The 19,169-nt window shown below is 41.1% G+C and overlaps 1 protein-coding gene across 3 annotated transcripts in view; it reads right to left on the reverse strand.

Annotated features, from left to right (window-relative positions):
- cadm2a (cell adhesion molecule 2a) overlaps window positions 1-19,169 on the reverse strand; it is a 361,176-nt gene that overhangs the window by 95,513 nt on the left and 246,494 nt on the right. For 2 of the 3 annotated variants that reach the window (XM_049592823.1, XM_049592824.1), the window contains one exon: window positions 2,222-2,248. The exons of the other annotated variant lie outside the window; for it this stretch is intronic. In XM_049592823.1, the coding sequence (XP_049448780.1) occupies window positions 2,222-2,248 (27 nt within the window). The remainder of the gene's footprint in view (window positions 1-2,221; window positions 2,249-19,169) is intronic. 3 annotated transcript variants of the gene reach the window in all.

Consider the following 19,169-nt stretch of genomic DNA (forward strand, 5'->3'; position numbering starts at 1 on the left):
TCTGGGCGAGAGGCTTCCACAGAAGAGCATCCAGTTTGCACCAGCTTTCTAAAGACGTTATTTACTTCACTCAAACTGCGTGCGGCTATTAGCGCTGGTGTTAGTGAATTAGACGTTGTTTATCAATGAGGCTCATTTGCATAGAAATGGGCAATTTTTCTGCCAAATATATGCATATTACCTCATTTAAATACGTGCAAATAACACCGGAGCACCGAGACGCAATCTGCTTGGCAGTGCAGTTAGTGGAGCATTTCACCCTCTGCGCGTGCTTTGTGAATTAGACGGTATCTGTTTGCTCCATTTTTACCAGTTTAGTGGCCGCAATAGCCACGCAATCCTTTAGTGAATTCGGCCCTCAATGTATACACACTTTTTAATGATTATAACAGTGAAAAAAGGCCGACTCTGCTGTACAGGAACCAGTGAAGGGAAGCAGGGGAACTTTGCTGATATTCAACCGGCTGTGTGTCATCACATTGTGCACAGATGAACAGTGTTTGACTCCCCAGGAGATCCCTGCCCGTCTGGTGGCGGGGGTCCGGGTGCTGGCAGCAGCACGGGGGCGAGCCCAAACAACGTTCATCTGCACACACTGCGATGCCACACAGCTGGGTCAATATCAGCAAAGTTTCCCTTTATATTCATTGTCTTGTGTGGCGATCAGCAGTGATGTGGTGGTTCACTTTTACACTGTGATCTGTAGCCTATAGTTCGGCTTTAGCTTCTAACTATCTTTGTCTTTTTAACCTGTTGTTGCTGCTGAGTCAGTTTGACATCCTGGATATATCCTTCAAACACAGACTGTAGACCCCTCTGTCTGCTTCTCTCTGGAGTCACTGTTTCATTTTTCCAAAAATATGATATTTCTTCAGGGAGTGCAGTTAGTTATAGTGTGGGCTCCATGCTTACTCCGACAGCTTGTCGGACCATCACAAAAGGAAAGGTCAAATGTGGTCAAACTAAAAGTTGGGTACAGTTTACATTATCCGCAGCCAGTCTGTAATCTTTTGACTCCTGTAACATGTTGAGCTATGTTACAAAGAAATTCCTCCTCCCTTGAAATACATGATCACACCTATTGGCTGCAGAAGAATGTAATTATTTTGGCAAACCACACTTACGCGTCTTATTTGTGTAGCATAATCTTTATCTGCAACTGTGCAAAAACACTTACTTTAAACAGCATTCAAATGTTGATTTAGAATTTGAAAGCTTTGAAGCTCCAGTCTATTTTTATTTTCATGTTTGGCTCAGATTCTGCATGTTTAAGGAAAACAGTTTAACACATACCTAGAATCACTTCATCAATAACAAAAAACGCTGCATCCCACCAATTATAGTACTTGATAATACAATTTGATGTTCAGACGTTTGTTAGGTATGCCCTTTTTGAGCTGATGTCTATCCTTTCATTTGACTTGTCATCACACCCCTGCACAGGAATGTGACAGTATTCAGGACCTGTGCTTCTATAATCATTAGCCAACGATGCTAACTAAACAGAATGAGATTATAGTCACGGTTGACTAAATTCTTAGTTTTGAGAGGCATATTTACTGAAGCACACAGCTGAATGAAATCAGGTTATCTCCTCTCAAATAAACACTCTCCCTCTCTGCTCTCCGACTCGCTCTGATCTATAATCCGTTCCCACTGCTGTCTTGCAGACACACGGAATGATGGAGAAGATTTTGATCACTGTAATTTACTGCCACCTCTCCAGTGCCTGGCAATGGTAAAGGGCAATATCACACAATTAAATACTCGATTATTAATCGTATGACCTTGGACTGTGCTCTTTAGAGTTTATGAGCTTAAATAATTTACAAGCAAAAAAGGGAAAAAAAATATCTATGAATATAAGATGAGCTTCATGTGGTGGTGGTGCTTTACAACACATTCAGCAAATCATTTTGTCCGAGTCATGGGTTTTCACTTTTTGGGTAGCAAACAATGCATAGTGTAGTTAATGTATTTATGACAATACAGCTAAAAAACCATTAAAACAAAACAGCTATTTGAAAGCTGAAATGAAATTTGAAATTACTCTGACAAAAACCTTTCAAAACAAAACAAACAAGAGAATAAAAGCAAACAAGTGTGACTTCAGTCAATTATATTTTTTCAAAATAGAAAAGTAAATACAGTTTTACTTTACTGATGTTAGTTTTGTAAGGCTGAGTCAGAGGCACAGCAGGCAAATGCAGCCATGACTTACCTCGAGCTTTGCCTTTTGAAGCCATCACTGGAGCCCCCAAGTAGAAAAGAGAGGTTGGATGGACAGCAAGAGAAGGCAGACGCCAGAAAAAAGAGAGGGGAAAAAAAAAAGAGGAACAAAGACAGAAGACAGAGCAAGTGATTAGATAACTGTAGGGAAGAGCAGTGCGCCTGTATCTGCTGCGTACATGCGGTAACAGCATTGTCTCTATCTTGAATGTCAATCACAGAGTGCTGAAACCCTCCGATCATTCAACCCTGAAAGAGAATGTCCTGATTTAGCTCATCAGCAAATTGAGACTTTACAGTGTGGCACCTTTTAATTAGTAGCGTCACATCATCTGGATCATGCAAGGAAGCTTGTTGCTTTCTAATGAGCTTCTAAGGCCCATAAGGACACGGGCATACTGTAGATATCATGTTGTTGATGAGTGAAGGCTGCGCTTCGTTTGATTTCCAGTGGAAATTACAGACTTTATGAACATTTTACAATTGATTGTCTTGTTTGTTTAGCTGATGCCTGTTTGGCTTCAGTTTTATGTAAACATACAGAGAGTAATTATTTGTCTATAAATGCGTGTGTGTGGTCAGGCGGGGGCAGTGCTTCATTGAAAGGTATGTATGTTATATGACATGACTTTGAGGACCTACTATGCTACTGAAAACTGTTTTAACAGACATACAGATCTCTCACATTTTCAATGCCTAATATTTGCATGTGTGCATGTTTGCATGCACAGAGAGCGCAGGCGTAATTATTATTGGTCATTTGTTTAAACTTGTTTAAAAAACAAAGAAATACATTGAATTACATGCTCATTTCTAGGAGGTGACCAAGCAACCTGGTCTCGGTCCCAACTCGTCCAATACCAATGCTTGGCCTCCGATATTGATGCACCAAGCCACCCTTTAGTGGCGGTAAGAGACTCCCGGGTGGTGGAATTTTTTTGACGCTTCAGGCTCCTACCATGGTTTAAAAAGCATTTTAGGGCTGCTTTCAGACCTAGAGTTGTCTTGCTTTGGTCCAAATCAGGGATTAATTTTGTTACAAATTTGCATAATTGCCGAGAGCTGGTTCATGTTCTCACAGCAGCATTTACAAACGGACCAAATAATATGCCTTGCGTGAGAAAGCTGCTCTTTATTGGTCAGAATTTCCTTGTGGGAAAAATCCAGGAAGTAAACAAAGTAAACACCTCTTCAAGGAGGTCTCAGTCCGGTTGTTTTGGTGCGCACCCGAGTGCAATTGCTGTGTTGATACCTGCCCAAAGGAACCACACTTAGAGGGCAAACGAACTTGAGTTTGACTGAACCGAACCAAACAGGGCAGGTGTGAAAGCACATTTAAGTTGACTTGTGGGGCCACTGACCAAGCATCTGGACTTGACGAGTTGGGTGTGACAATGTGTTGGGCCAAAAGGTGTTCAAACCAAAGCTAACAAAAGACAAGTTTGGCACTAAATAGTAGGGATGTCCCGATGCAATATTTGGATCGGTATCGGCTGCTAATATTAGCAAAAAACGTGCATCAGCACCGGATCGGACTGCATGGAAAAATGCCGATCCAAGAAGATCTGATCCAGTTTTTCACTGAGTCTGATCCAGGTTTTCCGACCAGCCCAGTGCTCCGCGATTCAAGCAGTCCATTCCAGTGATCTGCTCCAGCTCTTACTATCAATCCACCAGGCCAGCATGCAGATGGCAGACACACATGGAGGGTAGGAAGAGTAGCGGTCAATTTAGTTAACTGACTATTTGTTTTCTGCTCTGGTTTTTTGAGAGCGATATTTTTATTTGGTTTACACTCGTACTGTTTCAGTAAAGAGCACTGATGGCATTGTTTTGGGCACAATTAGTGAAATTGGAGCCATGGATGGTTGGCACTGACACTACTAAAATAACTGAAAAGGAAGGCTGCATTGTTTGTTAAATGTCAACAATGTCTTGTGGTGTTAATCTTTTTTTTATTTAATAGGGGGCCAAAGCACAAGTGTGTGGAGTCTTGCTATTTTAATTTCAATGTTAGACATTTTAAAGATTTCTTGTGTTGATTTATTTTCTATTTATTAAGGGGCCAAAGCAGCCAAAGCAAACCAGCTATATTTTTTATTTAATGTTAATGTTCAAGTTTAAAGTTTGTTTATTTAACCCTGTTAACAATAAACGGGTCAGTTTCTCACACCAACTGTTGTGGATCATTCTAACTAACCTGATTAAGTAGTTGTTCTTGTTAGAGTAATATCGCTTGATCAAACCTTTTCTAACATGACTGACAACAAAATAAGTGAATATGTATAATACATGCTTGGATCGGACCGGTATCGGTATCGGCCAAAACTCAAGGCTGTAATATCGGTATCGGATCGGAAGTGAAAAAGCTGGATCGGGACATCCCTACTAAATAGGTGAATTTCCTGTAGTTTAAAAATACACTTAACAAGACAGACTAATTCCTGTCTTTAATAACTTGTTTGAATTCATTTGATACCAGAAAAAACACCTACAGCCACAGACACCATTTGTATAGGCTGTTGGGCACTTTATCTAAAGCAGCTGAGCAAAATGCTTTCAAGACACAGTGTCAAAAATTATGGAGGAATGATTGTAATTTACTGTGATGTTAATAAGTTCAACCACAAAATACCATATTACATGTTGAGCATATGTAGGGCTGTCATAGACACACACAAGCAAGCACTAATAACATGCAATAATAATAGGTTACATATTTTTATTACACAGGCTAAGTGCAAATGATTAATTTTAAAGCAATACAATTGAAATAAGTTGTAATTTTTTATTTTATTAAAACTAAAACAACAACTACAATAACAACAACAAAACAAAACCTGATTCCAACAATCCGCAACTGACGCCTTTGTTCTCAGGACAGACTACAGTCATGCATGCACACACTGGTGCACCATCATAGTAGGGTGTGATTGACAGCACTGTAATCAAAGAGGGGAAGCAGAGACAGGACCGTCGTCTAGCAGAGAATACGCCACGATATGGGAGGGTTCAACGAGCAGCTTGGTGAAAACCATATAGGCTGATATACAGCCGTGTAAAAACACAAAGGGAACCACAACACAGACGACCTAACCAGCAACAAGAGCGTCACCTCTGAGACTTCCTGCCGGTAAAAACACAGAAGAGAGCCAAATAAACAACATAGATTGTCTATTAGCGCGCGTGTGTGTGTCTGCGTATTTGTGTGTGTATCCCGAGGGAATGACTCTTATGCTTCACACACACTGCTTTGCCAAATTGATGGATCTATTGGAATGCCTCCAGTGAGCCTGAAAACCTGTGCAGCTCTAAGAGACAGCCCCTGAAAAAGAATGAGAGAGGAAGAACAAAGAGAATATAACCGCAGGTGCCGAGTCTGCGGGTTATAAAAAAATACTGTGCTTTCTTTTCGATTACAGATTAATAAATCACTCTCTCCCTGTACGCAACAAATATAGAATTTTCAATTTTGGCTGATAAACATACTGTAAATAGGCTGAAATTCATTGTCGGAGAGGGAGCAAAAAGTACTTGTGAAAGCACGCCTGGCGATATAAGCCAGCTGCCGGACAGTCTTCCGACTCACATACATATTGTTTGTTTATATTTGAGAGCCATCAAATCTTGATAGCCAATTCTCAGTAGCTGATGGAGATGATTATGTTTTGTTAGTGCTATTTCACAGTTCGCCAGGGTGCAAGATAGATAGCATGAGGGGGTGAAAGAGAGAGACTGATAATTTCCTGTGATCTTTTAGTGACTTTTCACTTAAGTTAATTTGCCCACATTTCTGCTCTTCAGCATCACAGTATATTCGGGGGCAAATGACAAAAAAATCCATAAAAAGCTACGCTATTCCTGTCTTACACACAAATGCACACACACACCAGCGTTCAGAAAAAAAATCCACACCTTGCTGCTGTGTCACTGGTCAAGAGGGAGAGGGGCCGACAGAGAAACAGGGCAGCGGGTGTCACATCTCTACCAATGCTGCTTTCTACATGAGACTGATGGCTTTGTGAAATATTCCCTCAGCAAAGTCTGACCTCGCTCTATTCCTGCCTTTCATCCCTGCTGTCAAGGTATGAGTTCCCTGTCACAACTGTGGCTCTGTGATCTCTCCCAGTCAATACCCAGGAAGAAAAAAAAAAAGACAGGTCCTGAAGACGAAAGACGAAATATACGGTTTTACAACTATTCACTGGTAACAACAGCTGAATTTACAGTATATATACAGCTATAGGCAGACACCGAGAAAGTAAGAGAGAACACAAGCAGGGAAAAAAAAAAGACAAAAATGGTGGGAGTCTTATTCACTACACTCTGTGCACTTGTATATCCGAGTATTACAGTTACCAGGCAACCAACACAACAGTTCGGTAAGTCCTGGCAAGCTGAAATTGAATAAAACACTTTTCATTCCACTCTCTCATTCCCCCATTTCACCATGCCATGAGCAGAGTATTCCCACTTGATTACACAATGGTCACCTCTCACACGCTCACAATACTCCTGATTGGACAGAATACACATGAAGACACATGCAAAACTGGGACATGAATGGGATCAAATTTAACTGTTTTCTTTTTTTATACAGTGCGTTATTTTAATCTTTTCTACTGTCTCATATTCAGTAAAGAAAATCAACTTATTGCAAGTATGATAGCGTCATGTCCAAAAGCAAGAATGAAGCAAGTTGTATTTTAAAATGTGTTTATGAACATGTTGTCTAGATTTAAGAAAACAAAGTGCATATAAAATACAATAATACACGGTGGTGTGGTGGTTAGCACTCTCGCCTCACAGCAAGAGGGTTGCCGGTTCAATCCCGGGCGTGGGAGCCCTTCTGTGCGGAGTTTGCGTGTTCTCCCTGTGTCAGCGTGGGTTCTCTCCGGACACTCCGGCTTCCTCCCACAGTCCAAAGACATGCAGATTGGGAACTAGGTTAATTGATAACTCTAAATTGTCCATAGGTGTGAATGTGAGCGTGAATGGTTGTTTGTCTCTATGTGTCAGCCCTGCGATAGTCTGGAGACCTGTCCAGGGTGTACCCTGCCTCTCGCCCGATGTCAGCTGGGATAGGCTCCAGCCCCCCCCCGCGACCCTCAAGAGGATGAAGAGGTTAGAAGATGAATGAATGAAGAACTCTTAAGATTAACCAAAACCAAGAGACTAAACTAAGCTAATGCTAACTACTAAATGGTCCCAAGACATTTATTCCATCAGTCTAAACAATAGTTTCATAGGTAAGACAACATAAATATAAACACATGGCAAGTGGAAATAATAGAATAATGTAAATGGATATGAGTGAAACTGGTTTAGAAGTTACAGCTGTTTAGGGTGTTTATGCTTTAACATATTTTTGTAGTCACTGCCTAAGGCTCTTTGAAAACAGACACAGATAATGACATTTTTCCGTAATGCTATGAATCTCTTCCATACCTGTGGACCTCTGCACACACCACTTTTCACCACACTAAAGCTTAGTCTTTAGACTAAGGAGTGCAAGACACTCCTTCTATGACTCCGTTTAGCACCTGTCTCTTCCCAAAAAAGCCCACGCTGTGCTGAGTGGTCAGCATTTCCGGTTCTTTTGTATCTGTGCTCTCTGCACCACCGCACCAACAAACATGTTCCAGTAGAAATATCATCCAAAATCGAGGCGAAATGGACAACATCAGCAAGATTACGTGCTTTCCTGACGTTAGCATGTAGCTATATGTAGCAGTGTACTTACAGCCTGGGAATGACTGTAGCGGGGTATCACAGCACTTTCTACAGTGAAAAATCACCAATAAAAGCTTCTAAACCAAAATCTTCACCAACAAACATTCCAGTAGAAATATCATCCAAAATCGGGGAGAAATGGACAACATCAGCAAGATTAAGTGCTTTTCAGACGTTAGCATGTAGCTACATGTAGCAATGTACTTACAGCCTGGGAATGATATTGTGGGGTATCACGGCACTTTCTACGGTGAAAAATCACCAATAAAAACTTCTAAACCGAATGTTAGCATGTAGCTATATGTAATAGTGTAGGCTACTGTAAAGATTTGCAGGATGTGCCTGGAGCAGATGACCATAAAGAAATCTGTCACAAGCTGACGTCAGCTTGTTACCAAATTAAATAAACAGTTGGAAACAGAGTATTCAGAACGGTCTGAAGTTTTTGCTAACAGCCATTACTTTTCTTTTCTCATTATTTGAAACTCTGGTCATGCTTAATATGAACATCCAACACAGTAACATTATATACTGTATATGACATAAAATAAGAAAATGTAATAGGTCCCCTTTCAAGAGCAGTAACTGCTGACCCTAAAAAAAATCAACACAGCACTGTACTTTTTTATTTAATCTTTTGGTTCATTGGACCGTTGTTCCAATAACTGTAGTTGGTGGACCAAACTGGGCTACAACTGCAGCAATATTGGATTTCAGGTGGTGGTATCAGGTGGTGAACATTGCTCTGTTTCTATTGGCTGTGTAACTAGGCCGCTGTTTGATAACTATAGCTATAAGAAATTTGATAATGTGATTGTATCAAGTCTTTTTTTTTCTGCCCCCTAGTGGTCAGAAAGCACTTTAAGTAGCTTTAACTTCATTTCACGGAATCTTGAGTGTGAAATTATAGTGTCCACTGAATGTAACATAGTGCCTCTATTTTCAAAAACCTGTGATCTGGAGATGAAAGCCCACTGACTTACAAAACAGAGTCAGCTGAAGGAACTTTGATCTGTCCTGCAATGCACTCTCACCTCATTCATACATTTTATATAACTGATCATTGCAAATAATTGATGATTATTAGCTGACAGTACGAATATTTATTTATCCAAACCATATAAACTAGGCTTGGAGCTACTGGCCTGGGTATCAAGTGTATGTAAACACACTTTTTTTGTCAAGAAAATGAACGGTGAGTAACTGGATGGTGGCGGAACAGAAAAGCTCCAAGTTGTAAGCAGGTTGTTCTCGGTCTCTGTAACCATCAGCGGGGAGCCGTCATAAATAAACTGTGTGATAGTTCATACAGACACCACCTACTGTGACACACACATGCCCACACATACACACATACACAAACACACACACAGCAGTGATCATAGTATTCCCTTAGGGTGTAAGTCTCGTGGGGGACTGTGTTCAATTCTGACATCCTTCCTGTTTTCCTCTTCTTTCCCGTCTCTGTTCTTCTCCCTTCAACTTCTGCTCATTCAGGAGTTTGTCTCACCTGCCTTTTCACATTCACTCTACCTCCCTTTTAACTCTTTCCTTACCCCGTATCATTCTCTCCCCTTCTGTACTTCCTTCCCCCCCTCGGGCTACCTTTGTCACAGTGGCAGATATATTCAGACTCTGACATGCAGTGAAAAGCCTATGGAGATCGATGTGTGCAACGTGGCTCTCTGAGCTGTCACATGGCATGATGGAGAGTTTAGCTTATCTTTCCTACAGAAGCAGCTGTTTTGCCATATGTTTCCAGGCCCTTGGAATACAACCAATAGTCCACCGGTGAGCAGATTGCTGTAAAACCTTAACACACTCTTTGTCACCTCGTGACTTGGCTGTACACAGCGCCATCGTACCCACTCGTACACAAGAGCACAAAAACATTGAGGAAAATATACATTGTGACACATATCCATAGCACACATATGTGGCTATTTCTATTTTAAGATAATCATCAGCATAAAAAAAAACTCAGAATGAATACAAGTAATGTATTTAAATCTTATTTGATTTAGCACAGCTTTTGCTAAGGGGCCACAATTCATCTCAGGGTAATAAAGGAGATGGTAAACAGTGTTAATAGATGGAATCAAGCTTACTTAACTCAGCTTATTGCCGCCATACTGCCTGCTTTATTAGATCTGTCTACCTCGTCCTTGTTTTCTCACATTACAGGGAGACACACATCTGTTTGTTTTGTCATTTAATCTAGCATATTTGATTTCCACTCCTTAACACAATTACACACACATACCCTGTCCATGGTAGAATCATCTGCTCATAAGCCAAATGCCCATAAAACACACACGCATGCACAGGCACAGAGGCACACGTGTTGTCGACGCACACACACACACACACACACACACACACACACACACACACACACACACGCACACGCACACACTTCATAGCATTTGTTTTATCCATGCTAAAGATGGTCTACAGCAGTGTTTATGGTTTCATAGTCAGCGCTGTCCAGATTTTTTTTCCCGTCCTGAAAATAACCAAATCTGGTGAATCACCATGACCAGACCATGTGTGAATGGCAACAGGCAATCTGGACCCTAGAGCCTGGTTTATAGTTTTATGCTTTTTGTGAGCAACACATCGACAAACTCTCACATGCACAGTATAGGGTCTATAAATAATCATAAAAACAGCCATTTTGTCAAATATTGTTAACAACATGTCTGCAATGTAAGACAGTGACCTGGCTTTGAAAAACATTACATACGCACTCTGAGTGGTTGCTTCATTTTGATGAAAAAATAAGACTATCTAATGGAATCATAAGACTTAATGAAGCTGGATTCAATGACCTTACCTCTTTGTGACACCTATGCTGTGTTGTAGTGACATTGTGGGCACCGTCCTGAGGCAATACGCAAAGATAATGACTCAAGGGACACAGTTTATTGCTTATTGTCATTGGCCTCCAGCTAAACACGCAGTGAACACATGGGGGGCAATGCACCTGATGAACGTTGGGCCTCATTTTTATGTTGCTGTAGATCAAGTTAAGTGAGGCTGACCTGGCTAAATGACAGCTTATTTGCAAGTGTGCTTTTCCTGCCTTTGCCTTTGGTAATGAAGTAACTTCATGACATAGCATTAAAACTTAACATCAAAATGGGAATGGATGTGAGACAGACACAGACTGGATAAAAATACAGATGTAACCACCCTGACGTCCACCATTGGTTGTGGACTCCCATTTTAAAGCCTAGAGTTTGCCATTTTCGCCATCGCCATCTTGGATTTTTTGAGCCAGAAGTGACCCAAGGTGATTACATTTGGACAAGAGGGTGGAGCTGTGGAGAAGTGAGGGTTGAATCTGTGAAAGAGCCTGAGGACACTATCCGCAGGCTAGTGAATCAAACCAGGAATGTCCTTAATCATGCGTATTTTGCACATTTAAGGTGGATATCCAATCAGTGTTGATGGTAAATGCCGCCAACTCAAGCAATAAATTCCTCAGTGCATGCTTCATTGACAGCAAAGGTGAGTTTTTCTGAGTTTTCCCTCTTGCACAGCAGTTGTTGCTAGGCCTACATGTACAAGGATGCAATGCACCCAAACTCCTAAAGTTCATTCCCCAGATAACTCCCCAAAATTGTCCAGAATGTGGAGGCGGGTGCCTCAAACAAGTAAAGGCATCTGAAATAAATGACTTCACTGTTTGACTAGAGCACTTGAACAATCAAAATAAATGTAATACCACCAGTGTCATTAACAACAAACATGCCTTATCATATAGTACCTGGAAGCCAAAAGCCACTACTTTGCTGGCCAAAACATAGCTATAGATAACAAAAAATATTTACTCAATGATCACCTGCCCTCTTGGCCCTACTGGACTTGGTTGTTTTTTCCAATTTATCTTCCCAATCCTGAAGACAGTCTCCAGTGATTTTCCAACTGGCCATAGTTGGCCCGACAACCTACGACTGCCCTTATATTTAAGCACTTCATTCAAACGTGACAGAAACAAAATAAAACCCACTAAAACTCAGGGTTCTTCGGTCCACTGTTCCAAAAACCATCAACCTGGGTTGGTCAAAATAAATCACTAATTAACTGAGTGTAATGTGAAATGCTCTACGTGCTGTATTCCTCGACTGATGCCGGAGCAGCAGCTCTCAGTCATTCTTTGGAGACAGAGGCAAAATAAAATGACCACCAAAAATGGCGATATACTAAGCCAATCATCAAAACATTTGTCCAATAGTCCAACCATAGTCTTTCGCACACCCCTGTCCAAGTGAGGAGTAAAACTTTCTCACATGGTAACGCACACAGCAGAATTTCTTTTCTATTGGCATCAGAGGCCAGAGGCTAGCAGCTCAGGTTCTGAAGGGCCCCCGTCGGCGGTGCCCTCCTTTACAGCTCAGCTGAATTCTCTTTATCTCTCCGCTGAATTTCGTTTGTAGGTTGGAAAAACATCCTGCCTGAAAATCTGAGTTGCCAAATACAGAGAAAAAAATATCCTCATCCATTTTTGTGATGCAGCTAGTTTGCAATACGTGACAAGAGGAAAGATTTTTTTTGGCAGCATCTAGAGAAACAAAAACTCCTAGGATATCCAGAGATGGATACTAGGGATAGAAGCCAAAAGAGCCTGTAGTTCTCCTGGGCACCACTGATGACACTGGTTTGCGGAAAGATTTTGAAGCAGGCCCGGGATATAGAAACACTTTAAAAAACATTTTTATGTCATACTACACCCCAAATTTGTTTAGATGCAGATCATGTTGAAAAACGGTACAGTTATCCTTTAATAACGTTAAAATGGGTGAGTTATATAGAAATTCATCCACATACAGCTGTCATGAAGCAGGAAATTAGCTATAAAGATGAAACCCCCTTTTTGTACCAAGCTGGAAACATGCTGTAAAATTTTTAACAGGGGCGTCCATAGGTTTTAACCTTGCTTTTGGAGCCAGCCTCAAGAGGCCATAAGAGGAACTACGGTTTCTGGCCTTTGTCCATTGGCTTCATTTTTCTGCCTTCAAGGTTGCGCTTGATTAAAGATCCAATAAACTGAAAAGAAAACACACACACACACACACACACACACACACACACACACACACGCTGGAAAGATAAATAGAAAGAACAAGGATTCAGATATTAAATAGCCAAAAGAAGTAAAATATTTCTTAACTGCCACATCTGCTCTCTGTACCCTGTGGGAATCAAAGACTCTCCATGAATGTCACAGGTTTATATTGAAGTCCTTGGGACACCATACACCATGTTACACAATAGAATGGTTACAAGAGTATCTATTTATCTATTTTCCTTCTCTGCTCTGTAATGTTTCCTTTCAGATCAGAAATTGTATACACAGTGTAACACGGTTTTGAACTTATGCAGCACAATGATTTCTATTATTTTATGTTTCATTGAAAACATATTGCTTTGATTGAAAAAAAAAAAAATAAGTACACAGGGGAGGTAGGAGAGACATGTTTTTTTTAATATTCTGATGTTTCTGAAGAAGTGATGATAATGTACAGTCAGTATGATTAATAATAATCTGTCAGGTATATGGTGTAAGAAAAAAAATGGAAACATACATGCTGACCTAACAAAGAACATTAATAAGTTGAGCCAACTGAGAAGTTAAACCATCCACATAGCGTTAAGATTACTGTTGCTATGTTTATTTGCAATCTAACATCTGCTAACCAACCACGACTATTTATTTAAAGTGGCAATTAAACTGTTGGCCACGGCTGTGTTTCAACTGTATGGACATCTGCCACACAATTAGAAACAAGTGTGTTCTGTGGCACATTATGACAGATGTTCTCATTCGGAAGTAAACCAATAACAATTTAAGTGGAGTTTTAGCGAAGAAAATAAAACACTTCAGTTGCAGATTAATGAGAAAAATAATCTGTATTTACCTTCACCTGGTCTTGGCTCTGGTTTCCAAGTTGAGAGGAAAATAGTTATTACAGAACTGTCTCCTGTTCTAAAAAAGTGCATGTACCACGGTCTTAACACAATCCACAGTTAGAACAATAGGGAGAAGGCTCAGTGACAGTGGCCTGGTGGTTTTAATGTCAGGACATTTTAGTTTACAGCTCCTCTGTCACTTGACTTCACGGCTGTTCTATAGGAAAGGTCACAGCATGCAAAGCTACACAAAAACACACGTGTACACCGCTCACCACGGCTGCACATATTCCTGGAACTTCACACTCATGCAGTGGACAGACTGCATGTATATGACAAAACATGTAATCTGACTAAATTGTATACCTCACAGGTTTTTTTCACAGAACGCACACCCACGCTGCCATACATCACGCCTTCCCACACACACACAGCAGACCTTATCAAGAACATGTGGCACTATGCTGCGTGTACTGCACAGAGAATCCTATACTGATCTTATCCCAATGGTTACACTAGTTCCATATATCATGTTAATTAGCAGGGACTCTGTGAGACAAATGGTGAGCCTCAAATTATCAGGTTTTTAAATGGATGGTGCTCAGTTCTGAGATGTTAAACATCACAGTTTTGACATCCCAGATGGCAAAAAATAATGTTTCTTCAACATTTAAAGGTAGAATGAGTAGCAACTGTTTGCACTTGTGCAAAAATAATCTATCTCAATCATCACTTACGACCTTAATTGCTATATCATAGGCAACTGGACTTGCTTGAGTTTCTTGGAGACGCTTCGTCTCACATCCAAGAGGCTTCTTCAGTTCTAACTGACAGATGCAGAGTCGCAGACTTCAAACTCTGTGTGGGTGTGAACGCTTACAGAGTCGTTGAGGTCACGTCAACCCTAACAACACACAAGATGGCGCGGTGGGTCAACAACTCACTCAAGGCCTCTAAAACTCAGAGCTCACATGTGACCTCAACGACTCTGTAAGGGTTTACACCCACACAGAGTTTAAAGCCTGAGACTCCACACCTGTTGGTTAGAACTGAAGAAGCCTCTTGGATGAGAGGCGAAACGTCTCCAAGAAACTCATCTAAGTCCACTTGCCTACAATATAGTATTTAAGATGACCATGACCAGGATGACTAAGAATCTTCACCGACACATCCATTATGTCCCACCGTAAGTGTGTGGTCATGTCTGTATCTCCAGAGACCCTGCCCCTTGCCTGTATTTTCTTATTTTGCTGTGTTCAGGATGTTTCTGGACATCAACCTTTGGGTAGTGGTGTTTAGCCCCCAGCCAATAACAGTGTGCGGGGTGTGAGGTTGGGACTCTATGAAAACTTAATGACCAGGCGCCAGATCATAACCATGCATCCAAGAGGAACCGATGAGCTGCAGAGGAGGGGTCAACTTTAAATATTGTGTTTGCAAGTGAGGATGGGAGGTATGACGAAAATCAAATATCAAAGGGCCACAGGCTGGAGTCGAACCCGGGCCGCTTGCGGCAACAGCCTTGTACATGGGATGCCTGCTCTACCACTAAGCCACCAACGCCCCAATATCACAATATTTCTACCAAATACCTCGATTTTAATATTGTGACGCTATCGGTGCTTTCACAACATATATACACTGTAAGATTTTTGATGAATAATCATCAGTATTGTGGATAAAGGCAAATAATACACCAGCTAGAACAGTCCGGTTACTTCAAAATATTCCATCGCTTCACTGTAATACAGCCTTTTAAACCAGGAAAAGACTTACAGTATTACCATATCCAAAAGCTAAGATGGTACCTAGTCTCCTATCAAGATATTATTACATTATCAATATATTGCCAAGCCCTATTTACAAGCCATGCATGACAAATCCTACTCATGCCATTAACTCAAAAAGTGCACCTTGTTTTTAGGATTTAAAGCACAGCTTAAACCACAAGTTGTATTTTGCACACTGCCTCAGTAATACCTGCGATGCCAGACGGTGAGGAGTAATCATTGCTGCTGTGACTTCAAAATTACTTACAGAAAGATTTATGATTTTCTCTCCTTTTACTTTCTCACAGATATGTATATGCCTCAAAAGCAAAAACTTAAGCAGGTGATTGTAAGTACAGCTTCTGTCTGGGTAATGTGGCAATCAGCCTTTCATAAGATGCAAGTATATAGTATGCAAATAGTGAAAAAGACCTCAGTTGCATTTGAACTTATTTATAACCTCAATATGCAGCCAGCTCCCTGTGCTCTACTTGCTTTACAGCAATTATTCTTGTGACTTGTGTCATTATATTCTGTTGCTAGAAAGCTACATGTTCCACCATGATATAATTGAATTGAATATATCCTCTATATTCAATTCAATTCTATCATGGAAGCATGATAGCATGTAGCTTGTCTAATAGCTAAAAGCTTGTTTAATAGTGGATTCTAGTCTAAGCTTAAAATGTTGTAAGCTGGGTTGCTTGAAGGCCGTTTATCCACAGCTACTTTGGTATACTCGCAGGGATCTATAGTAGCAGCCATCTTAATTAGGTAGCAGAGGCCCTCAAAAAAACAACAACGCAGAGCCATGGGTTTGTCTCATGTAACAAGAACAAGCCTGACAAACAACCAAACCATTCCCACACAGAATAAATAAAAAAGGAGAGTCAACATGAACTATGACCCTTGGGACTAAGAGGCCAAACTTAATTATCAGCTAATACTTAATATTTCACTTTTCCATTTGGCACTTGATGAATTCTTGATGAGTATGTTCTAAAAAACTGACAAGACAGGAGCACCAAACTCATCTGATTAATCCGTCCAAGGCACCCTCTGGACTGTAACTATGGCAGCGCCCTATCGCAGAAATCTTCAATCCACTCTTATCATGTTACTGTGGGTAATATAGTATGCATGGTTTTTATCCATCATAGTGCAGTGGATGTTGTAAAAGAGAGAGGCGAAGAGGAATGTGGATCAGACAAGAGGAGAGAAGATAAAAGACAAGTTTGACTACGGTCATCTCATAAAAATTGCCCTTTGACCACAAAAAACAAATACTGGCACGTGCATGTGCATACACCCGCAGGCATGCACACACACAGCCCATAAAATTTTGCCATTTAAAGCCTTGAAGAAATTCCCCCTGGGCTCCAGAAGCACATTTCAATTTCCACAAAACACCCAGGGGATATCGAAATCATGAATCTCCCCAACAAGAAAAGTCAAACAGGAATTGCTAAGGGATGATGGACACACACGAATGCATACACATACACACACATCGCACACTGTCAAACAAGTACTGCCATTGGATGATGGACAGTCGGGATACAGCCTATAACTCAGCAGATGCTTTTTGTTTCCACTGCTTCTTCAAATGAATAGTTTAGGAGGTGAAGTTATATTGTGATAGATGCCTCGGGGGTAACAAATGGCTTCCTCCAGACAAAGCTTTGAAGTGGATGTGTATACCTGGTCACCAACCTGTAATCTCCTGCCATTCGTCACAGGGGAAGGGACAGGAGATTTCTAAGGAAAACTTCCAAACATGAGCTTCATTTTTTACCCTGGGCAGAGGTCAAATCTCTGCAGGATACGAGATATGTAGCAGTAATGCTTTATTCAGCATCAAGTGCTCCTTTTAATTCAAACGTATGGATCGTCCTATATTTCTGAGGGGTTTTCTATTCGGTGGCTTTATCTTTACTGTTAGTCTGAGATCATGTTGAGGAGGAAAGCTTTTATCCTCAGTGGAGAGGAACACATAGCGTCTGGAAAATGCCTCCTCCCCTTGATAGTGAGACTTTGATCAAAAATGTGTCATAGCATTTTGCTCTAGCTGAATTATTCAAAGGTCAGTGAACAAAGGCATGTTTGTGCTGTGTTGCATTACAAAGGCTCGAATGATGGTAAATTGGCAAAGTGTTCGCTGTGTCTCTGTGGGGAGCTGACCGGTGAGCCTCGCCCTCAAGGGACCATTTGGCATCAAACAGCTCAAGCTCCCTGTGATTGTTACTGCTTCAGTCGTCGCTGGGCTGTTACCTCGTATTTTCAAACCATCACCTTTATATCCCATTCTATTTAGGGCATTGTGTTTCTGTGGATATCCAGCAGGTTGAGAAGAGAATAGACTCCAGGAAGGAGGGACTGAAAGCTTGGGACCTGTGGGGCTGTTCCCCCCTAATGAATGTTGCATGTCTGTGCATGTGTTAAAAGTCCTGTGTGCAGGATTTAGGGAGAAACATTGACAGAAAAGGAATATAAGTATGCTTTCTTTAGCATATAAACAACTGAAAATAAGAATTGTTGTGTTTTTGTTACCTTAGAATGAGCCATTTACAGTACAGGCCAAAAGTTTGGACACACCTTCTCATTCAATGCGTTTTCTTTATTTTCATGACTATTTACATTGTAGATTCTCACTGAAGGCATCAAAACTATGAATGAACACATGTGGAGTTATGTACTTAACAAAAAAAGGTGAAATAACTGAAACATGTTTTATATTCTAGTTTCTTCAAAATAGCCACCCTTTGCTCTGATTACTGCTTTGCACACTCTTGGCATTCTCTCCATGAGCTTCAAGAGGTAGTCACCTGAAATGGTTTTCCAACAGTCTTGAAGGAGTTCCCAGAGGTGTTTAGCACTTGTTGGCCCCTTTGCCTTCACTCTGCGGTCCAGCTCACCCCAAACAATCTCCATTGGGTTCAGGTCCGGTGACTGTGGAGGCCAGGTCATCTGCCGCAGCACTCCATCACTCTCCTTCTTGGTCAAATAGCCCTTACACAGCCTGGAGGTGTGTTTGGGGTCATTGTCCTGTTGAAAAATAAATGATCGTCAACTAACGCAAACCGGATGGGATGGCATGTCGCTGCAGGATGCTGTGGTAGCCATGCTGGTTCAGTGTGCCTTCAATTTTGAATAAATCCCCAACAGTGTCACCAGCAAAACACCCCCACACCATCACACCTCCTCCTCCATGCTTCACAGTGGGAACCAGGCATGTGGAATCCATCCGTTCACCTTTTCTACGTCTCACAAAGACACGGCGGTTGGAACCAAAGATCTCAAATTTGGACTCATCAGACCAAAGCACAGATTTCCACTGGTCTAATGTCCATTCCTTGTGTTTCTTGGCCCAAACAAATCTCTTCTGCTTGTTGCCTCTCCTTAGCAGTGGTTTCCTAGCAGCTATTTGACCATGAAGGCCTGATTGGCGCAGTCTCCTCTTAACAGTTGTTCTAGAGATGGGTCTGCTGCTAGAACTCTGTGTGGCATTCATCTGGTCTCTGA

This window comes from Epinephelus fuscoguttatus, linkage group LG12, assembly GCF_011397635.1.
Source record: "Epinephelus fuscoguttatus linkage group LG12, E.fuscoguttatus.final_Chr_v1".
Classification (NCBI taxonomy): domain Eukaryota; kingdom Metazoa; phylum Chordata; class Actinopteri; order Perciformes; family Serranidae; genus Epinephelus; species Epinephelus fuscoguttatus.